Genomic DNA, 24559 nt, shown 5'->3' with positions numbered 1-24559 from the left:
CGGCCACTTTATTAGGTACCCCATGCTAGTAACGGGTTGGACCCCCTTTTGCCTTCAGAACTGCCTCAATTCTTCGTGGCATAGATTCAACAAGGTGCTGGAAGCATTCCTCAGGGAGTTTGGTCCATATTGACATGATGGCATCACACAGTTGCCGCAGATTTGTCGGCTGCACATCCATGATGCGAATCTCCCGTTCCACCACATCCCAAAGATGCTCTATTGGGTTGAGATCTGGTGACTGTGGAGGCCATTTTAGTACAGTGAACTCATTGTCATGTTCAAGAAACCAATTTGAAATGATTAGAGCTTTGTGACATGGTGGAAGTAGCCATCAGAGGATGGGTACATGGTGGCCATAAAGGGATGGACATGGTCAGAAACAATGCTCAGGTAGGCCGTGGCATTTAAACGATGCCCAATTGGCACTAAGGGGCCTAAAGTGTGCCAGGAAAACATCCCCCACACCATTACACCACCACCACCAGCCTGCACAGTGGTAACAAGGCATGATGGTTCCATGTTCTCATTCTGTTTACGCCAAATTCTGACTCTAACATCTGAATGTCTCAACAGAAATCGAGACTCATCAGACCAGGCAACATTTTTCCAGTCTTCAACTGTTCAATTTTGGTGAGCTCTTGCAAATTGTAGCCTCTTTTTCCTATTTGTAGTGGAGATGAGTGGTACCCGGTGGAGTCTTCTGCTGTTGTAGCCCATCCGCCTCAAGGTTGTGCGTGTTGTGGCTTCACAAATGCTTTGCTGCATACCTCGGTTGTAACGAGTGGTTATTTCAGTCACTGTTGCCCTTCTATCAGCTCGAACCAGTCTGGCCATTCTCCTCTGACCTCTGGCATCAACAAGGCATTTCCGCCCACAGAACTGCCGCTCACTGGATGTTTTTTCTTTTTCGGACCATTCTCTGTAAACCCTAGAGATGGTTGTGCGTGAAAATCCCAGTAGATTAGCAGTTTCTGAAATACTCAGACCAGCCCTTCTGGCACCAACAATCATGCCACGTTCAAAGTCACTCAAATCACCTTTCTTCCCCATACTGATGCTCGGTTTGAACTGCAGGAGATTGTCTTGACCATGTCTACATGCCTAAATGCACTGAGTTGCCGCCATGTGATTGGCTGCTTAGAAATTAAGTGTTAACGAGCAGTTGGACAGGTGTACCTAATAAAGTGGCCGGTGAGTGTATGTTGCACAAAGATTCATTCTACTTTTTGTTGGCAAACAGCACTCTTGATTGTATGGTAATGGTTAATTATAAATACCTTTTCATTTTAGAATAAAAAAAAAATTGTATTTACTTTATTTATGAATAGATTTTACATTTGAGGATTTCACATGTCAGATTCAACTCATATTTGGGATAATCATTTTTTAGCTATATCTATATTTACTGTAAGTATTGTAGTCACACACACACACACACTGCAGACTGTATTTTATTCATTTTCTGTCATAATATTTATTTGTTTACATCTTCCCGAAATCCTAAAACTTTCTGTTTATTTCCAGGTTTATAGACTGACAGATATGTGGCCTCAGACTTAAACGCATTAAACGTGATCATTTTCTCTCTCATGTCTCTCCATCATTGCATCTTGCTTGTTATCTCACCCTCATTTATTCTCTGAAAAATGTCCATACATGTCAACCAAACAGTGAGAGGAGAGACAAAGCCACTGAGTTAATTGCCCATCATTTACAGCAGATGGCTGGTGACAATATGTAAATGGTAGTATGTGTTTTGTGTGTTCATGTGCTGTTAAGGCATAAGTATGTATGTGTGTATTATATGGTCCAGAGGAGATTTGGTCAATGATTTTATTTCTCTTGATTGATAGTTAATGACTATGAGCTGATAACAGCTGCAATTACTGGTTGTATTTTTTTTCTGACTTCCTTTATGCTTAAATATTTAAGCATGTAAAAACATAATCACTGGTTATAAAGTAGGATGTTTTTTGTATTATAGGAACACCCAAAAATCTAAATACTGTTATCATGTTGTCAACGTCATTTCCAATGAAAGTGAATGGTGACCGTCAAGCAAGGATTTTAGTACATTAAGACATTTTAGTGATTTTTACACAAAGCTATCATGTGATTTCAGAAGACTTAGATTATTGCGCACAAGTCAAATGGACAACTTTTATGGTGCCTTTTTGAGCTCTTTCGGGCATTCTGCTAATCTTATCTGGAAATGATGACAGAATTTTCATTTTGGGTTGAATTATTGTACTGTATAAACTCACATATTCGTATTCTCTCCTAAAATATCACACAGATGTACTAACATCACTAACTATTTATCCATCCGGGAAAGCTCTCAAATGTTTATGTAATATTTGTCCTTTTTAGTTTTATTTAAGGCCCTTGAGGGTCTGCCTTCTGATTAAAGCACTCTATATAAAGAGCATGGACTGTGTTGGTAATTTAAGACGGGTGGTTGTAATACTTAACATGAATTGAATACGAGGCTGGGATCAATGGACCAGGCAGAAGCTCCGTCCACAGAGCGTGATCTATGTTCCAGTGGGCAGCACACAGGAAGCTGTGAAACCACAGCCGTGCAGAATCTTCCTGTTGCTGGATCGATACGGCTTCTGTAAACACTCAGCCTCTTACTCTCTTGCCGTGGCTATAAATCAAGACTAAGCGTATAGTACTTCCACAACAAGCTAAAGAGAGTGTGAATGTAAATATGAGGGTAGCTCCTTGGATATTAATAGTTGTATTCCCACATTGGTGATCCAAAATCTTTTGAATGGCTTTGGGCAATAGTAGAGAATTAAATATTGGGCATTAAAAGAATGTATTCCTAGAGGACAGTTTTATTGTTTGGAGCTTTGGAGACTTAATGAAGCTCTCAGTTATGCTTCAGTGAAATATCAACTTTGACTCGGAGATGTTTCTGAGTAGCACAGCACCGATTTTGACGAGAAATGTTCGAGGTCATACTTTAATCTCTTACTTCTGACTTCAAATTATTATCATGTCAAATGTGAGCACAGATTGAGACATTGTTGAGATTTCGAACTCTATGCATGTGAGACTACTGGGGTCATTTTCAGGAGAAAAATGTGACAAGCAAAAGTCGAATTGCTGTCTAGAAGAAACCATTTCATTGTAATAATAATAATTTTTATAAGATAATATTAAAACAAATTATCCTTTTTGCCCAATTTCTTTCATGATAATACTGTTCCAGTCTTATTATTTTTTGAAAGATTTCATTTAGTCATTTTTTTTCTAAGCTGTATCTCAAAGGGTCCTTCCATGATAAAAAAAAAAAATTACCCTTATTAATGAGCCAAAAAGCAGATGTGGTCATGAAGTACATCAAATCTTGTGTGAAAATATGAAACGAGCAGTCTGTTAAAACATGTCCCTCTCTCACGCTGCATATTTTGATTAGATTAAACATTTGCAATTAAGTGTTATTGGAGCCAGATGGAGTCTTGTTCATTTTACAGTAATTAGGACAAGACGAATCACTAATGAAACACACACACTATGTGGTTCTGCATCTGATGCGTCCCTTCATCTGCTCACACACACGATGCAATTTGATCACTGCAATGGGTCTGGATGAAACGACATTTTGGTTAAACAGTATTAAAATGTTGTCTGACATGATTTACTGAACTAGAACTGTATACCAGTATACCAGTCTCAGTGCTATAACAGACAATAGTGTTGCCTCGAAATCCAGGATAAACCTCTAGTGATTGAGCCGGTGCATCACAGCTGGCCTTGAGTGCTTATTGGAGAGCAGAGACAGTCCTCAGAAACCGGCTTCAAAGCAAGGAGGACCTCTGTTGGTCAAGATCCAGCACTTACACCACAACTGCAGAGGGAGGAATAAACTGACACTTATCTGTCAATATTCATTTGAATTGCAAATTCTGAGCACCATGGAAACAAATTGACAAATTCTGATTTAAGTTAGAATAATCAGAAAGGTAATACAAACACATTCATTTTCCAAGTTAAGAATGATTCCACCAAAGCTATGAATTAAAAAGGCCTTGATTCACATTGGTGATCTATACGCTCTCAAAAATAAGGGTTCTTTATTAGCATCTGTGGTTCCTTTAATATTCCTTTTTTATTGCGCAAAAGGTTCTTTGTAGTGGAAAAACTTATTTTTTAGATTATTAAAATGTACTTTAAATTAAGCAACAACAACAACAAAAAAAAGTTTAAGAACTGTTCACTGAAAGGTTCAATTAGGGTTTTGTTCTATAGCATTGTTGCAAAACCCCATTTTTGGAACCTTTATTTTTTTAGAGATAGCCAATATGTATATTTAATTTAGTTCAATTTAGCAGCAGGTAAGCTAATAAAACCATGCAGCATATCATCATTAAATACATACTCAACTTAGCTACACATCTTGCATTTACTTTGCTCATTACATGCCAGTAACACCCCCTCCCCCCCTCTCTCTCTCTCTTTTCATACAACCCTCCACCTCCTCATCCCCATCACTTGCATCACTTTCTGCTTGCTAGCGGTGTGTGTGTGTAGCTCTTTGATCCTTCCCGATTGGAGGATAAACACGGGTCCCGTCCTGAAGCAGAAAGCCATTATATGCACTCTGTGTCTGCAGCCGCCCGTCATGCATCGGGAAGCTCAGATCCCGGCGAATCAAAGGTGTCCATTCTACCTCCAGCCCTGGCATGAATATTTATGAGTGCTGTGCCGGCTGCCCTCCTCTGTGATGTAATTGCAGTGCTGAGTGCCTCCGTGGCACAGAGTTCATCCAATACAAAATAAAACAACCACACCCCTCTGTGTACTAGCTTGTTTTCGACAAAAGAAAGTGAAATGCACTTTTTCAGTGCTAAAAAAACCCTCCTGAGATTAGCACATGCTCCGCAATTTGGAAAAGATGGTTATATAACGCTTCAGGCTGTGTTAGTATTCAGGACAGAACTGCTTCTTTCCTTCACTTGTTATGACTTTCTTTGTCTTTGTGACCATCTGCTCACAACACACATTCACATACTGACTAGCTCTTTATCTATATATGTATGATAGACTGTCATTCATTTGTGCAAGATACGATCTAAGTTAGCGCAGTGATGCGATCAATTGTAGCGGTTAAACTAATTTACACATAGACATACACTGTCCCAAATGGCTTTGCAGAATATATTCAGTAAATATATGCCTGCTTACTTTACTTAAAGGAGAACTCCGGTCAATTTTAACATTGAACTCATTTTTTTGTACATATGGAGTGCTGTCAGTACAGACAAAAACGACAAAAATCGGTGTTGCCTACACCGTGTTATCCTCTTTTTAAAATTCGCACCCTGTTGACTTCAATGGGGCAAGTTCTAAACCTGCTTTTAGCCTCTTAACATCCTTGATTTGTCATTACAAGTGCACAGCCATGTGAGTGGTGTTATTAAGAGTGACCAGGGTCAATCTGACTGCAGTAGATGTGAAAGATATTAATAAAAATGATGTTAATTCAGCCAGCCCACATACCTGTATTTACTTCCTGTTTTCGTTCGAAGTCCACAGTAGTCGATTGTCGAGTTCGCGCGCGCGATCATTAGTTATAGTTACCAATGATGACAAATCAAGGTTGTTAAGAGGCTAAAAAGCAGGTTTAAAACTTGCCCCGTTTAAGTCAACAGGGTGCGAATTTTAAAAAGAGGATAACACGGTGTGGGCAACACCGGTTTTTGTCGTTTTTGTCTGTACTGACGGCACTCCAAATGTACAAAAAAATGAGCTCAATGTTAAAATTGACCGGAGTTCTCCTTTAAAGTCATCATGAATTCAAAATGGACAATTCTTATTTTTCATGGATTATTGCAGTATTTATTATAAATGATTTATCTGCACAACATTGATCAAAATAACTTAACATCACAGCAATAGCAAACCACAACCATCCTCCAATCCAATCAGTTCCCGATGGACAAAATCAAGTCCCGCACTACATTCGACAAGCCATCTTACTTGGACATATATGTCACAATAGGAAGGGGCAGTCATTGGCAACTTCCGTTCCATGCAGACTTTAATATCTAAATAGCCTACATGATGATTATTTTCGTTAACGATTTTTGCACTTGCTTTCATCCACTGATGTTATAGCCTACAAAAATGCTGTTGTATGTTGTATTACTGATTGGTTGTTCATATGACAACATGTAGTTAAAGATGCACATTATGATTCATTATTTTATCTGAATTGGAAACGCTAAATAGTTTACGATATCCCTAGAGCATGCGTGCTAAACGCAACACCATGGCTCTGAGCTTGATTCTTAACCTTCACACATTTTCTAAGCATCAATGAGTCTCTGTTTCTGATAGATGAAATAAATCTTATTGTGGTGAAACTTGGGAAGCCAATTCTCTGTGGTAAATTCTCTTTCTCTACCACTGTTGAGGATCATGGAACTCAACAAAAAATTCTGCTGTACTTAAGTTCTGAGAACTTTATGAGGTTTTTTTTCTCAATCTTTTGGGTTTATTTGGCACGTTGTTTGTTTGTCCTGGATCTGTCAATCATGTGTTATGTGACAGATTAGAGTATAAAAACCAAAAGGATGGGAGAGACAGAGTGCCGTAATAACCAGCACCATCCACTCTGTGGGATAAGACCCAGTTCTGTCACGCTTTTCCTCAGAAAGGCTTATATGAGCACTATAGAGACTGCTAGAATGAGATCAACCTCCAGGTCCAGACAGAGAGCAGTCTGTAATTCTACCCCTGATGACTGGATAGGAAACATGCACACATTATAGGTTATGTTAACTATTATGATTAAGAACATGTGCAGTGAAGTATTTTAGTGGTGCTTGGCTGCTAAGGTTAGGGATTTCAAACTTCGCCATGTAACTTAACCCGTTCTATTCTTGCAACACTTATATAGAGTTTTGAATGTCTGATTCATTCTAGAGAATCGGTCCATCCTGAACGGTCTTCTCTCTCATATGTAGTTAAGAATGTCCATGTCTCATTCCAGTGATTCGTTTTTGTCCTGAACTGTCCTCTTTCTCATATCTAGTTAAGAATGTCCAATTCATTCCAATGAATTGGTTCATCCTGAACAGTCCTAGTTGCAGCAGCTTAGATTTTATTTCCAAGAACATACAGTAGAGATCATAATTAAAGAACAACTAAATTTAAAGGTCACTGCTTAGTTCTAGTTAAAGTTAACCTAAACAGGAGCAGAAGGGCAGTTTTTTTTAGCATATTTCATAAGTTAAATATATTTAACTACATTATATAAAACTTAAACGAGACAATTAAAAAATAACTCTGGTCAAAATTAGAGAACTCTTTCAGATACCTCCAAGTTATTGGTGATAATGTGGCATCTGGTGCTAATTTCCTTAATTATCTGGTACACCCTATTTAACTGGCAGCAAACTTTCCAATTTTAACTGACTTTGCAAGATGGCAAGCCGCTCTAAGGTGACTGAAACCCTACGACACCAGGTTATGAAGGCCAAAGGGATGACCCTTTCAGCTATTGCAACAGAAATTGTCCGTTCCAAATCTGTGATTTTTAGAACATTGAAGCTTTACAAAGACACTCATTCATTCAAGTCCCCCAAAAAGGCTGGTCGTCCACGTAAGACAAATGCACGAGAGGACAGGACGATGCGGAGACTTTCAATGGGGAATCGGTTCAACACTGCAGCTGGAATTGCTCGCCAGTTCAGACTGAACACAGTAAGGATCTGTCTCGGCATACAGTGTCTCGTCATTTTAAAAGAATTCGTATTGAAAGCTCACTCTGCAGTGACCAAGCCTCTCATCAGCAGAGAGAATCAAAAGGCTAGACTAACCTTTGCGGAGGATCATGTCGTGTGGACAGAGGAGAGGTCAAAAGTTCACTTTAGTGATGAAAGTAAGTTTAATTAATTTGGGTCCTATGGGAAGCATTATGTTCGGCGTCAAACTGGGGAAAGATTGAACCCAAAGTGCGTAAAGAAGTCAGTCAGAGGTGGAGGAGGAGGTGTCATGGTTTGGGGGATGTTTTCTGCAGCAGGAGTTGGGCCTATTATCTACAGTACATGGCAGGGTGAATGCAAATGTTTATCAGAACCTCCTTTGCAAAACGGGTAAAGCAGTTCCTTGAAGTTCAGAAAATTGAAATAATGAAATGGCCAGTCCAGAGTCCTGATCTAAACCCGAATGAAAATCTTTGGAAAATCCTTGGCGACAAAGTTGTGGCTAAGAAACCCACTACGGTTACCGAACTGTGGAAGAGACTGGAAGAAGAGTGGACCAAGATCACACCAGAGCAGTGAGAATCTAGGGATGTCCTGCGGCCGCAGAAGTGCTACGGTAATTCAAAGCAAGGGCCTCTACACTTCCTACTAAATTTTGACTGCTGTAAGCCTCAAATTTTAGTTGTAATGCTTTCTTTTGTGCTGCAATGGTTATTGTTCTCTAATTTTGATCTCTGTGTTTTCCACAAAATAAAGGTTTTTGTTGAAGTACCTTGGTTATTTTGTAAAAAAAAATGCTAGTAGAACTATGGTATACCCACAGCGAATATTCCTTCAAATTTCAAGCAATGAAGATTAACAATATTTCTGAAAATAATCAACTGTTTCTTAATTGTTCTCTAATTTTGATCTCTACTGTAGAAGAAACTAAACACTTATGAACAGACTCTTTGCAAGAACAAAACAACCAAGCTACTGCGCAACGACAACAGATAACTGAACAGGACAAAAGGGCTTAAATAGACCGAGAACTGAGGAGCTAATTAACAAGACACACCTGAACAGAACGAACACTCAATTAGAAACCATAGTGACAAACAGGGAGAGAACGGAGGAGAACTGAACTTATTAACAGACTGACAGTAAAACACTAGAACTGAAATACAAACATGATTCAAAACACACTAGACGCATTACAGATTTGAATAATAATAATTATTTTTTTTACGATTAATTTAAATGAATAGATTTACAAAAATGATTCACCAATTAGAGTCCAAGGACTACTTTTTGACTCAATTATGTAAATGAGGGTGTTTTGGTGTGTTTAGTCTACATTTACTCATTCAGATTTGATACTGTCAGCCTAATTGTGCTCATTCATTTAAAATTAGCAAAATACAGCTTTTTTAAAATGATATCTTTGTAGGGCAGTTATTTTTTAAATGATTATTGTCCCTTTAATTATTATAAAGTATTCTTTACACTCTAAAAAATGATGGGTTGTTTTAACCCAAATTTGGGTCAAATATGGACAAACTCAGCCTTTGGGTTAAATTTTTTAATTACATTTTTAACCACACGTTTGGGTTTGTCCATATTTGACCCAAAATTGGTTTAACCCAACCCAGCATTTTTTAGAGTGTATATTGTGACTTTTTGTATCTGATGGTTTAATGCCCAACACTAAATGCTTGTTATTAGAATAATTTATTGTATTGTATATACAGTATCTCTATTTACTGCAAGATGAAGGTGTTAATGTTAGAATGGTCTTTAAATCATAGCTGCATATGTATTTTTGGCTATAATGGCTATTTTGTCATCATTCAGAGTAAGACAGAGACAGAGAATCACAGAGAACTCTGATACCCTAAATTAAAATCCAAACAGATTAATGAGAAGTTATGTCGATATTAATAACTGCAACGATTTGAAAGCTCTGCCCCTTGGGCGTCTTTCAATCCAGCAGTCCTGTCGAACTTCACTTTGTCTGGGCCATTCTCACATCCTCAGCAATCACGGCTGTCTGTTTGCTGGACCTTGTAACCCAGACCTGTCATAATCTAGTTTGGCACAGCTGCAGTCCGGCCTACTTGGCCTGCCTCGGTCTAGGTATGGAGCTTTAGGAAATGCACATGTCAGCATATGGTTCTATGGCACAACAGAGAACTTTAGCAGGGGACAGAAGGAAGAGGGCCAGGGGAGGGGTGACAACAGTTGTAATCGGATCATTGGCTAAAACAAGCTGAGTCGATGGGATCAATAGAAACTGCACATGCAGCAAAGAGCCTTTAATGGCCTTTAATCTCCATTAGGTCTTAGAGGGGAAGTCAGAGGAAAGAAGGTTCAAGCCCCTCCGAGTGTCTGCTTTTGTGAGGAATCTAAATTTCAGAATGATTATTTACTGTTATTACTATAGTAAGTACATGTAGGCTAACATATGACACAAGGACACTGAAAAAGTGTTACCCATTTATTTTTATTTTTTTAAATAATAGCCTACCTTTCTTCGGCGAGGATGCATTAAAGTGATCAAAATGAACAGTGCATATTTATAATGTCACAAAAGATTTATATTGCAAATAAATTATTTATTTCTTCTTGCATTGATAATAAGAAATGTTTCTTGAGCACCAAATCAGGATTTTAGAATGATTTTTTTTAGGATCATGAAATATATTATATTAAAATAGAAAGCAGTTATTTTAAAATGTAATATTTCACAGTATTACTGTTTTTCTGTATTTTTGTTCAAATAAATGCAGCCTTTAGCATAAGAGACTTCTTACAAAATAATGAAACCAACTCTTATCTTATATTATTTGTATATATTATTTTTATTTATATAAGAACTATATTAGAATAAAATAAAAAATTTGGTTACACTTTATTTGGTAAAACTTTATTTTACAGCTTCCTTGTTACACATTACATGTAGTTAATAATAATAACTAAATTATGCACAATTACATGCAACTAACCCTAAACCCAAAAACCTAAACCAAACCCAAGCCTAACCCTATTGTAAGTACATGTAGTTAATATTACTTACTGTATAATTACAGTGTAACAAAGACACCTTAAAATAAACTGTAACCCTTTATTTTAAGGTGTCCGTGTTACAGTGTAATAATAATTAACTACTTGTACTTAGGATTAGGGTTTGGTTTGGGGTTAGTTGCATGTAATTATGCATGATGTATAGTTATTACTACAGTAATACATGTAACAAGGACACTGTAAAATAAAGTGTTACCAAAATTCTATCACAGAAAACAGCATAGCCTGTGGAGAGAGTTCTCCAAGGATTCAAATGAAATGCTTTTTAGACCACACTAAACATCGTTATTTGTTTTTTTGCAAAGCCATATCAGAGGGATAAGTAAAATAATTTTTCAACAGGCACGCATCTTTATAAAGCTTCAGCGTAACCTTGCTCGCAGCCATTTCTCTGCAGTTAAATACGACAGTTGCTTCAAAGAGAGCAGAATCAAAGGCCTTTGGCTGTGGCTCTCATCTCTTCCTAATTGGCTATGCCGAGCCTTGGAAAGGAACATCTGTAGAATAACAGAACACCATTCAAACTGCATCAGAATGAATCAGCTTCTTCTGATAAAAGAAGATTAAAATCTCTCACTCAGTTTGTCCATCATGATAAAATACTTACAGTAAGTCTTGACTGCAGCTTTACCCTTGATACAATTAAGCACGCATGATACAATTAAGCACTTTATAAATATGTAAACCGTATAGTGAAGTATTGGAGTACCACTCATTGTTTCACTGTCAAAGATGAGCCGATGCACATTACGGCTGTTTAAATGTATACTTTAATCAGAAGCTACATGTTGGAAATCCTATGCAAAGGAGAGAAACTAAAAGTTGAGCACTCTTTGAAAGTTCACTGGCAATCATTTGCAAAGCTATAGATCAAGATGCACTCATGAAAATTCCCATAATATGATACAAACCGTTCTAGAGATGCATTTACATTTTCACAGTGGTTGTTACAAAAACAACTTTATACGTACACAGCACAGTTCTGCAGGTCTATTGATTTGCTGTGATTAATCTGAGATGTATGTTTAGTTCTAGAGGCCTGCTGCGATCTGCTCCGACTTCTCAAAAACAAGGGCCAGGAAACCCCAAGCCAGCACAAAGGCTGAAATAAAAAACATCATTTGCATATTCAGCCTTTGTTCTTTTCATGCCTGTGAGCCAAACTGGCAATTAGAGGGAGTGAAGCAAAGGTTATTATTAGCACTGTGTTGTACAAACTCACCTAAAAAAAGTCAAAGAAAGCATTTAGCAGTTCTATCCAGATGGGTGTACTGATACAAATGCGGTGAACATGGTAAAGTCTTAATTCAAAGCCTTCATCTTAGTAATTACAACTTTTTATACAGCAGCACCACACAAAAATACATTTCCCCTGTCACGCAAAGGGATTCTCTTGGCAAGCCACCATTAATTGACTTTACCCAAGGTGCAGATTGGACAACAAGTGCTATGTTCATGTTGTAATTGCCTGATTAAAGATGAAGGGGCTCTGGGCGAGAGACGAGAGAGAGCTCTGTCGTTTCACCTAAATGACATAAGGCCTTGTCATTGTGTTCATGTAGCCGCACATTCTCTCTCTCTCCCTTCCCGAAACACCAAGAACAAGGACTCTTTTACAGGCAGTGGAACAGAATTCTTTTTAATGTAATTTTCTTTTCACTGGCATCGCTCTTATGTAACAGGTGTGCAAAAGATGGAGATATGATGTTAGTCACCCTCGCAAATCCCTAAGGGAATCTAGGACCACTGGCTTTAATTATAGCACATTTTGTTAAATAAATAGTCTCTAAATAACGTATAAAGTAGCATAAACTGGGAGATATATTAATTGCTATATGAATGAACTATAATTCATTTTTTATCCAAAAATTTTAAGAACGGTATATTAAAAAAAAGATTAAAGGAGAAAAATAAAAAGTTTACATCAACAAAATTATTGTGATTGTGTTTTTAAGCATTTTAATTAAGTTAGAATATTTTATTATATTAATAAAAACATAACTGTTTTAAACTACCATTGTAACACTATACTGTTTATTAAAATAGCTGAAATGAATCTTTTTTACAAAATTGGGGGGGGGGGAATTTTCAAATCCCCGGTTAATTACTGACCCTGGCATAGACATTTGATTATATCTATTATAGCACAATAGCGGTTCAGCCACTAGAACTGAAATGGAATGGGCAATAGCGCCACCTAATGTATGATCTATTAAACAACAACTCCAGGCAAAATATCATCAGCCTGTTACAAATGTTTACATTTAATCTCAAACGAATCGACATGAAAATGTTGCATTCAGACTTGTTAGTAAAATCTGTATGCGATTAAGAGTAATATTACAGCACATTTACGTTTTGTTTTCCCTAAAATTAAAGTGATGGCACGAAAAAAGCAAAAGTGACTTTTTCAATTAAATAGTTAATTTCACTCGAATATTACTGTAAGTTATTTGCGAAAAAAAAAGTTGTGTGAACTCAGGGTGAATCAGTGTAAGCATATTTCTAGTTCCCAGCATGCTTTGCTTAAACTCTGTAAGGAGAGTAAATGTTGAAATTAAACGTTATGTTATATGTTTTTTCACTATATATATATATATATATATATATATATTGGGAGTGATATGTTTGTTTAATGTTATGTCGGGATTTAACAGGGTTTATGCTATGTCTGCGTTATTAGGCTACCTGTGCTGAAGAGTAAAGCCTGTGGTCGATTTATATTTATACTGCTTTGAATAACAGTAGGCCTAGTAAATGCTCTTTCCGATGTGGTGATATTATGTTTTCTAAACTTAAAAGAATCGAGTCAATCAGTTCCCTCAACTGAAATGAGTTATAATAACTGAGGTTTAGTTTTTCCATTTAAGATTAGATCTGGTATGCTGCCATGCGATACATAAAACCAAACCTGCTGCAGTCAAGACAATTTTCAGAATGTTTTCATAAATCTATATTTATTTTTCAAATCAGATTAATCAATCACATCATACCTGTTAGCATCAGCATCATTAAGAAGCATTGATTTACAGTAACCTATACAAGCATGGCCTTAAACCAAAGCACACAGAGGAGGAGCGCGGAAGGTGTCTCTTTTTGCAGCAGTGTCATCGTCCCGCAACAGTAGAACGTGAACCCAGATGTGATGCCTGGTTCATCACTGGGACCAGTTCTTCTTACCCACATCATCCGGAAGCAAGAACAGCCTAAAGTGGCCTGTGGAGAAGGCAGCTTCCAGTGAACAAACAGGAAATGGCAGAGACTGTAATTACTTTGCATTACTCACAGATGTTTGAGAAGATCATGTCTTATGGTAGGAGTGTGATCTCAAGACACCGGCAGCCTGCGCAGCTGGACCCCAGCGGGGAAACATTCGGACTGTAACGTCAGTCCATAACAACAATATTACTTTATCATTCAATCAATCAATAGACTCAAGACCTAAATAGATTGTTTCATTTGCATGGCCTCTGAATAATGCTCAGTATATAGTTGCAAACAGCAAAAAACAAAAGTTCTCATGCAATACAAATTTGGACGATATCTTGCGCCCGTTAATTAAAGGAGTAAACAGCACATTCTGAAATGAAAAACTCAAAACGTGGCATCGCTAAACATGTATAATGTTTATTTTAGCTAGCGAGTCACCTATAGGAGAAAACTGTCACATTCTCGCTGAGCTTCGGCAATTCGGACTAAATCCTGATTAGCAGCAGATCAGAATCCTGATCAGTCCAAAAAAAGCGTTAAAGAGGCTATCCTGAACACCAGGCCTGGTTACGTCTGAGGATGATGGACTTCAGAGGAACTTATGGCATTTTTGAGCAGGTTTCTCCTAAGACAAATGCACTTTTGAATTACAAGATTGCAAGAAAAATAAAGCAAAAAAAAAGAATTGTGCATTGGCTGGTGTCATTTTGCACCAAGCTGCAAAATTATCTTTTGGTACACAGAAATAGATGCTGATACACAAAGGTGAAAGGGCTACTGTGGAGTCAGTCTATAATATCGGATGTGATTATTCTGACTTGAGATTCAGTCAGGTGGGACGCAAGCTTCTGCGCCTCAATTACGTTTGTTACAGCTTCACGTAAATTCAAGTAAAGATTTTTCTTTCCTTGGATACATAATTCTAGTCTCCTCTGAGGGTGCTCAAATGTATAGAGTGCTAAAATTTTAATGATTTACAAAAACAAACAAAAAACACTAAACAATAAGCCTACAAATACATTTGAAATCCTCAGGACCAGCTACACTGGTTAGTCAGTTAATACCAAACAGATGTCCGATGACAGTTAAGGGTACTGGTAGAAGCTTTTAGAAGGTCTGAAAGTGCTTTAAGATACAGTTTACGTGAGTGATTTTCTATCCGTTTCGTGCGAGACTTGAGCGTAAGGGCAGATCCATCAGAAGTTGACTCAGAAAAGTCCACTGTCTTGATTAGGTGTTCGTACATCGATCTTCTTCTGAGGTTACACAATATTTAAGGTACTACATCATTAGTGTTGATGTTCTACCAAGGAGATCTCTGTAAACCTACTGTTTATTTCTATTTCGCTCCTGTAAAGAAATACAAAAAGAGAAAAGAGACAAAATTAGATGATTGAATGCAACATGAAGCCATCAAGAAGATCTTTGTCTTTTACCAAGTCAGTTTGTGTAAAACTCAGATGATAAAACGGAAGTGTCTTTAAAAAACACTTGTGGTATTTCACTTGCTCAGGAAGTCAATAGAATCTTTTCAACACTGCAAGATGCTCTCGAATCTTTCCTGCTTGTTGTGATTTGTTGTCATGCTTCTTGAGATCACAATTCAATCCAATTAACCGAAGAAATTTGAGAACGTGAGCAATTTTGAGAACTTTTCTAAGCTAAAATGTAAGTTTACTAAAGCTGCAGGTCCAACAAATGCTTGCTGTATTGATGCATGTAACAGTAAAACAGTAAAGTATCTGGACTGCTGACACAGCCAGTGGTTTCCAAACCGTTAGGTAGATTAGATCTCTCTGACTTGCAGAGTAAAACTTTTCACCCTTAAAAGTGCAGTAAGCGATTGAAACGCTTTGAAAATTGAAATCAACAACACCCAAACAAACAATTTAGTGAGTATTTAATAGATATCTGTTCTTTGTGTGTGCAAAAAGATTGTGTCTGTACATAATCCTGGCTGTGTAAATAGGAGAAAAAAACAATTGGACCGATCCTCCGAGCACCAAAACACTATTGTAGCCAATCAGCGATAGGGGGCATATACGATTTTCATAAAGATTTTCAGTGCTGGAAAGGTATTAGAGAGCGGGAATGCCTGAAAGCGGACACTTTGGACTTCAGAGGTTGCTTTGTTTCTGCTCAATATGCGAGTAAAAGCCCCAATATACTGCTGAGAGTGGCTTTTAGATGAATATGTAAATGAATGAATATGTAAATATGCGCTGTGCCCTTTCCTCTCAATAATAAAATAAACAACTAAAATGACAGCGGTAAGAAAACAGCAGCTAAGAAAAGCATCTGAACCTAGTGATGTGGATGTTTGCACAAGCTCTGCAATTCGACACTTTCACGTTCAGCACTTCATACAATAGATTGTTTAAAAGCAAGCAGCTTTACAGTATTAAATATGAAAAAAGTATCAGTGTGTCTTTCAATACTTAAATTTCTACTACAAAGCAGCTCTCCAGTGTGTTCATGTTTTTACTTGCATCTGACCTCGACGGACTGAATAGAAGAAATGATTTCCATGTCAAAGAAGGCGGAGCCTCAGCAAACACCTACCTATTACTTAATCGCCATGGACCAATGGTAGTTTGAAACGAACGAAACAAAACCAATGGTAGAGTTCCCGAAACAAACTCAAAACGAGCTTCGTTTTGGCCGGATTTTGTTCGAAATTACATCACACCAGTTTGTTCTGTTGTTGAATCACAGCTGATCCATCCATACTTGCGCAAGCTGTCTGATGCGCCAGCTGTTAGTCGTTGCCTTCATTAGGCATGTTAAGGGGGTCGCACACCGGACGAGAAGCGCAGCGCCGCGTCGCGCAGCGCCAGGTCTTTAAAATTCTAACACATTATTCTCTATGAGTGTACACACACCGGCGGCGCCATTCGGCGTCTGTCCGCGGCGCCCAGCTACGGCTCAGGACCTTGTTCAAAACCCTGCCGCGCCACAGAGCGCCATTTGCATAGTTTTATATTAAATTTACATTTATTTGTCTCAAATCGTCGTTAATGTACATGGCTTCACCCCGTGCTGTTTTCACTCGGGTTTGCTAAACGCTAGCTAAATAAATACTATTGACATAGTTGCCTAGACAACGGATAACGTTACAACAAAATAACAGACTCAACGTGATAGACACTTTTACTTGATTAACGTTCAAACATCAGCTATTATTCAATGAACATAAAAAAATAAATAATTAATCAAGATAAAACACACATCGTGCAGCTCTTCTACCAGGAGTTGATTCAAAATTGTGCTCGCGCCATTAGAATGTGCGCGTCCGGTGTGCGATACCTAGAGTTGTCCTAGACGTGGCGCGACGCGGCGCTGCGCTTCTCGTCCGGTGTGCGACCCACTTTAGGTTCATTATTTTGGGGGCAGAGCAATAAAAGTAGGGGTGTTTCTTTTGGGTGTCGATTTCAAATATTAACAGTGTTTCTCAGAAATCGCTTACTGCACCTTTAAAGCAATTCTTAAAGAAGCAAGTAAATGTTCACAGGAGTTGGAAGACCTGTCATATAAAAAGCCATTTTATTCTATATCGGGGTGGTTACCTCACATGATGGCTGCTATAGGAACAGCTGAATACTACTCCAGGCATGGAAATGAACTTTTTTGTCCACCTGCCACTGTGGCTGGTGGATTCCAAAATCTACCAGCCACTTTCTTGTTTTTAACCGACAATGTGTAACTGCATGTGAAAATTAATACTACAAGATCTACAATACTTAAGCCGTTTATTCCATAGGGTAAAGTCTCAAGGTGTGCCTCCTCTAAAAGTGTCCGGGTGAAACAGCATGGTACTTTTATTTACCCGCCACGGTGGCTGGTAGGTGAAACGAGTTTACCAGCCACAACACAAAATCATCAGCATTTGGCTGGTGATTTTTGCCATCCGTGTACTAATCACTTACTTAGTAACCGCTTTTGGACATTTTATTGACGAATAAAATTAAACATGGGTGACAAATATGTTTGTGGACAGGGTATTTCTACAATGTCATCAAGTAACTGAAAACTTGCTTTTGAATGATGCTGCAACCACATCAATAGGTGTTAGTATAAAGGAGGCAAATTCCATCAAATGTTCATGTTATTATATTGAAGAGCTGAGAAACAACTTAACATATTTCAATGCATAAGCCAGTTCAATTTACTTTTACTTTGCTTACTGGGAAAAAACAGGCAGAGGGCACAAAAAAATTAAAAGCTTAAAAAAAATGTCAATGTCCTCACCACTGCTTTGCCAGTGAACATGAATGCATGTGAGGGAATGTTAGCTAAATCAGGAGACTATGAATACATGCTGAATATGTATGAATACGGCTAGACTCATTAGTATCTCCAAACAACATGAAGACATTTGCAACTACAAGGCTTTAGTCCTCTTAGCTGGAGCTACTGATAATATTATAGACAGCACTTTTACAACACAATGCTTTGTTTGGGGAAATAAAATTAACAGTTGGTGAGTGGATCAGATGTCAAATTGATGAGCTAGTGACTTAAAATCTTTCTTAAATAAACGGCTGATATTTCTGATGATAATAATACAAATAAATAAATCACACAGCTCACACACACACACACACACACACACACACATACATATAAGCTAGGTTTCACAATTTAAACCACAAGCCTTGGAGACCCTTTTAATTTAAATAGTTGATTTTATTATGGCTTTGACAATCTAAACATGATTGGCAAGATAATGAAATAGAAAGAAAATTAGGTTTGGAGAAAAACTAAATATGAGGTTTTGATAATCTCTCACGAAAAGAAGCTAAATTAGTCCAAGTGCAGCAAGACACCTTGATTAAGCCATATTGATTGCAATTTTTCCATTTATGTTCTTTACTAATAATCCTGTAGAGGCTTACGTAAAGATGCACAATATATTGTGCAAGTGACAAAATACTCAGAAGTGACAAATACTCAATCAACAGAATACAACTGACATCCTGATGTAATAAGGCCAATAGAGTTGCAGTTCTGCATACAGGCCATATGCATGTAGCAGCTAAATTCAGTCGGTTCACTATTTGGTTATTTACAGGAATAAAAGCAGCAGCTTAACATTCATAAATCACAGAACTCTGTTCAGTGGGAGTTTATTAACAATTGCCAGACAATTCAAACATTTCTGGTAGCTTTGGTCAAAATATCTAAAAATAAGATGATTTCAAAAGAGTTAGACAGCTGGTTTTCATGTTTTTTCTTGTTTTTGTTGCTTTTGTTATTATCATGTCAGCCATCACATGTTTGGGAGTCACTCCCAAAACTTTGAAGTGAGTACATGACCACAGTAGCACAAAGTCATGCCAATGAGTCATGTAGGTTTTAAACCTAGAGTCAAACATTTTCCAACAACTTCCAAACAAATTTAAGCTCTATACTAAATGACTCCATTGGTTCAAATGCAAGACATTCATCCTTAAGAATCTGACCTGATAAACCCCCAAAATAGTGTGAAATCTGATCTATATGCTGTGTTCACAACTCACATACAAGGATAAAATGCAGCTGGTGCCAAGGTAATGGGCACAGACATCAATTATTTGTGTTGGTTAGGCAGGAAATGATGTAAGTCCAATCTATTAATGGGACATCTGCCTGCTGTTTGAGCAGAGATACTGATTGGCGTCACCGCTCGACACCAGCCTTTTTGTCAATAGATGGGCAGACACTTCTTAGTTGTTGTTTTTTTAACACCATTTATTTCACAATACCTAGTATATGCTGAGACTTTAGCAGTTTGGTTAATTAAAATATAGGGGAAATGGGTTATGAGCAAGCCATGTTGAGCAATAAAACACAAACAACATATTACATAACCTCCAGTAATTATGTACCGAGTTACCAGATCAGACATTTCATTTCTAATTATGACTGACTGCACTGTTTTTGTCTTGTTTTTCAGAAATAGGCAGTAGAAAGAGAAACAGAAAGACTAATCTGGCTTAGATATGAGTTGCTATTAAAAAACCTACATTTGGAAATAGATGGACATGCTTACAGCACTAAAACATAACAATGATTACGAGATCTAAAGGTGCAGTGCTTGCCTTCTGCTATTGTGAAGAGTGGCAGAAAGCTGCGCTTACCCTTCGCATTGCTTCCTCTTCCTCCTGCCGCTTTTCGTAATGTGCAAAATCGTCAAAGATTGAGGTGGTATGCTTGAAAGTTGCAATAATTTTAAGCACTTGCTTTGCCTTCTCTAGGGGCACTTCTTGAGTGTCCCTGGAATTGGTGACTGGCTTGTTGTCATTGTTTTCTAAGCGAATGTGCCTCAGTTGGTTATTGGGCACGTCCTTAACAAAGATCCATTTTACCTCAAACTTGCCCTTCCACTTATCCTGGGACCAGACGCCGGCATAGGCGTTATAGTCCACGGTCGACTTCATCTCAGCCACACCGCAGAAGTGTCCGCTGCCGTTGACACTAAAGAGCAGGTACAGAGGACCTTTGGCACCGAGCGAGCGGTAGGCGCCGTCCAGGCGCTTGTTTCCGTGCTCTGTGCTGCACCAGATAGAGTACTTGATGGAGCGGTGGATGTCGTCCTCGGAGTAGCTCTTAATGATGAAGACCCGTCCGTTTTTCAAATTCCAGTCAAAGTCTTTGGGGTTGTAATTGTTGAGGGCCTTGAGCTTCTCCAGCACTGGGTGAACCTCGCCGGAAGAAGGTGACGAGCTCATGGGGACTCCCGTCCCAAGGCCAAAGTTCTCCATGCCGCAGTTCTGGTTAAACGTGGTTCCTCGGTTCCGAGGGGCCACCCAGCGATTTTGGGGTGGGGGATTCTGCACCTGAGATGGGTGCAGGGGCTGCGGAGGACCTGGTTGCGAGTGATGGTGAGGGTGGGGAGGACCTGGAGGCAGCTGGTGAGGGTGCTGAGGAGATTGTAGATGGAGCTGCTGGTGTTGGGGTTGAGGAGGCAATTGACTCTGCATCATGGGTTGAGGTTGGGCCATGAGTTGCTGCTGCACCAACGGCTGAGGGGGAAGCATCTGTTGGGCAAGAGGGGGTTTGGTGATTGAGCCTTTGTCCTCCCAGGTACCAATGTTCATGTTATGCTTTATCGGCGGAGGGGGGATCGTCGGGCCGTTTCCCAAACCCATGTTGGGCTTTGGCTTCAGCTTGGGCTGTGGTTTCGCGGGTTTTCTCGCGATGGCCGCCCAAGACGTGGGTTTTGGTGCGGAGGAGCTGACAGGCGGCATGCTGTTGGCAGCCATGCTACTCATACCCGGTGTCCCTCCTAAAGGAGACCCGACCGTTTTCGTAACGGCCGACATGTCGGAGCCAAGCTTGAGCCCGGCCATTCCCTGATCGATACTACTGAGCCCTGGAACTTTACTAAGTTGCGTGTCACTGCCGAATCCAGCCTGTCCATCAGCAATGGCCCGGCCCAAAGAGCTCGGGGGATATCCGTAACTGCTGCTGTACGCTGAGCTCTGTGTAGACTGTCCCTGAGAACCACTGGTGCCCCAGGTGGAAAAGTCTGCATTTCCAGGAAAGAAGTTAAATCCGTGTTGGCTGAGAAAAGGGGGCGTGTTCCCTAAAGCACCAGGCTGGCTAAAGACTCCGTCGGGAATGAAGTGATGCTCACCATTGCTCATCTGTCCATATGTGGTCAGGTACGGCATAGGCGGGTCTCCTGCGGTGGACCATGCAGCCTCTCCCAAGGAGTAAGGGAATCCAATAGAGGGAGCATAATAGCTGGGCATGTAGGGATCAGACATTTGTGGGTAGCTATTACTCTGTAGGGTGTAATTAAAGATAAGTCAGTAATGAGTAAGTAATGAACAAATGGCTGAATAAAGATGTGACAAAATCATAATAGGTGAAAAAAAGTGTGATAAACAAACTACGGTTCAAAAGTTGTTTAAAGAAACAAGGACACAAATAGTTTGAAAGTGATAGTAAATAGGCTACATTTGTAATGTTACAACAGATTTCTATTTCAAATAAATACTTTACTTTTGAAATTTCTATTCTTCAAAGAAAAAATAAATGCATCACAGTTTCCACAAAAAAATGTAGAAGTAAAACTGATTTCAAAATAGACAATAATAAGAAATGTTTCTTGAGCACCCAATCAAAATGTTAGAACGATTTCTAAAGGATCACGTGACACTGAAGACTGGAGTAATGATGCTGAAAAATCAGCTTTACCATGACAGCAATAAATTACATTTTGAAATATATTAATATAGAACATTTTAAATTGTAATAATATTTCACAATAATATTATTTTTACTGTATTTTTGTTTTAAAGGCGTTTCACCGCACTCACGATAAACAAGGTGCCAGGCAGACACAACTAAACAACTCAGAAAATAAATAAACTGTCTGCACACTTGAATCCTTGAAAGCAATTTTAATCGCCAAGCTTTCGGTCACAAGACCATCCTCAGGGCATGGGCACTGTATTTTTGTTCAAATAAATGCAGCCTTGGTGAGAATAAGAGACTTCTTTCAGAATCACTAAAAAAATCTTCCCATCCCCAAACTTTTGAACTGTAATATATAACAAATTATAGGTATCAACAAAAAAATAAAATATGGAAGCGGTCAGGGATTTGTTACTGATTTTTCAGAAATTTGTACAAATATAAACTGTAGTTTAATGTAATGTAACACTGAAATGGAAGGTGGGAAATGACAGTAATACTATTTTCAGAGTACACTACATACAACTAATATGACAGCATAATGACAGAAACTCACCTGATTTGTCTGGCTGCTCAGATAATTGTCAAAGTCATCATCATTTACAGCATCCTTCTGATGCATTGAACCGTTTTGCACTAAACAAAATTATATCAAAAAAAGACAGAGAGTGTCAGTTAATTTGACTTCAATACACCATGACATTGATATGAAATAATGAGACAGCAATTGTATAGAAGTAAATAAAATTTTGAAATGATTATCTAAAAATCTCTAAATATTAAACACAGGAAATTGCTTGCTTGTCAGGACTACGAAATCACAAAGAGAGCTAGATTAACATTAATCTAGTTAATCTACTACATAAAATATTATTCACAGGAGTGACTATTTATAAATCCAAACAAGCAAGACAGTGAGAAACACATCAGTAAAGTAAACACCCTTAAAGGGACAGTTCACCATCCATATGATCATATGACTTTCTTTGGCTAAATAACATTCACAATCACTTTCATTGCAAGGAAAAGGATGTAATAAAAGTAAATGGTGACTGTATTATGTTCCATAGAAAAAATAAACAAAGTTTGTGACAGGCTCATTTTAAGCCTGTCACAAATGGTCCTTTAAAAGTGGACATTCCTGAAGAAAACGAGTCTTTGCATCACTTACCTTTGTTTCCTTGTCCTTTAGGTCTCTGATTTTGGGTTCAAGGTGTGCGGACAGTGACAAAGAGAGAAAAAAATACCATGAACACCAGTTTATCAGGAACAGAACATGTACACAATAATTTGGCCTAGCAGGAACAGCTATCAAATATCAAGGGCTCTCTCAGTTTATGGAGAAGCGACTTGACAATGATTGATGATGGCTTTTTTTTTTACCGATTGAAGTAACTTACCTTCCTGTGCATTCGTTTGTTTTAGAGCGTTCATTCGTTCAAAGCGCGCCAATGAAGCCCAAAAATGCTGTCTAGGTAGGCAGCTCGCTATGGTTTGAGACACAGCCACTACCTGAGCAGCACCATCATGTTTATATAGTTCTAGCAGTATAGTATAGATGGAAGCGCGTCCGTCTCGCGTACCTGATCGACAGTTGTCGCAGACATCCTCCGGGAGCCCGAACTGATCGCTGTTATGACTGTCCACGGTCTCTCCTGCCACCGCTGCGGGTTCGCGTTATCTTTCCTCTCTCCGGGTTGCCCTATAATCACAGCGTATTCCTCAGGCGTTGATCTCCTCGCCCGGTCTCAAACGGTCGGCAGCGGTCCTCTCGGGCGGTAGTGACGGCGAATCTCAAACGGTTGGGGGAGCTTGGCGGCTGTGTGGTGTGTTTTAGTTATTCTGAAACATTCACACACTGTCTTAACGTCTGGAGAGAATATTACCCCTGCTCTGCTCCACAATGGCGGATGGGCTCTGACTCTCACTTCCGTTTGAGCGCTGACCTTCCGCCGCTGACGTCAAAGAGGAGACATGCGCCTGCTTTTTACAGTACAAAATATTACCCATCTTTTATTTAAAGATGGGACTACAAATTGAGACTACAGAGGGTGATATTATATGAAAGTGATCTTTACATTTTACACAATTATTATTTCACTTATGGCATGACTTTTCATAGGGATATACACATTTTGGGGGAAATAAGCCTTTGTTTTTAATTTTAAAGGCAGAAGTTTCACAATACCTAAAAACAATATTATGTTTAGGGAAAAAAGAAAGCTTTGAAATGTAAATATTTGTATAAAAACCTTTTAAATTGATATACTCTTTAAATGTTGTTCATTATTTTAATCATTACAAACATTTTACACAATAATAAAGAAAGCACTTCTATACATAACCAAACAGAGGTGGGTGAGACTGGGAAATAGAAA

General features: G+C 38.6%; 1 protein-coding gene across 2 annotated transcripts; it reads right to left on the bottom strand.

Moving 5' to 3' along the window:
- Positions 1-14393: 14393 nt before the first annotated feature.
- Positions 14394-24125, bottom strand: ythdf3 (YTH N6-methyladenosine RNA binding protein F3). 2 transcript variants are annotated; one of them, XM_056249006.1, is made up of 5 exons: positions 23765-24125; positions 23353-23377; positions 22738-22817; positions 20117-21766; positions 14394-15347 (listed from the first exon to the last, which is right to left on the bottom strand). In XM_056249006.1, the coding sequence occupies exons 1-5, from the start codon at positions 23786-23788 to the stop codon at positions 15324-15326; spliced, it is 1803 nt and encodes a 600-aa protein (XP_056104981.1). In that variant the 5' UTR covers positions 23789-24125; the 3' UTR covers positions 14394-15323. The 2 variants fall into 2 exon arrangements, with proteins under 2 accessions (XP_056104981.1, XP_056104980.1); XM_056249005.1 differs by lacking the exon at positions 14394-15347 and having other exon boundaries at positions 19887-21766.
- Between the last annotated feature and the right edge of the window lie 434 nt (positions 24126-24559).

The sequence above is a fragment of the Rhinichthys klamathensis genome, unplaced genomic scaffold, assembly GCF_029890125.1.
Source record: "Rhinichthys klamathensis goyatoka isolate OS25496 unplaced genomic scaffold, OSU_Roscu_1.1 h1tg000059l_1, whole genome shotgun sequence".
NCBI lineage: Eukaryota > Metazoa > Chordata > Actinopteri > Cypriniformes > Leuciscidae > Rhinichthys > Rhinichthys klamathensis.
Note: the sequence above shows the minus strand (reverse complement) of the source record. Positions and strands in the feature narration are given on the sequence as shown.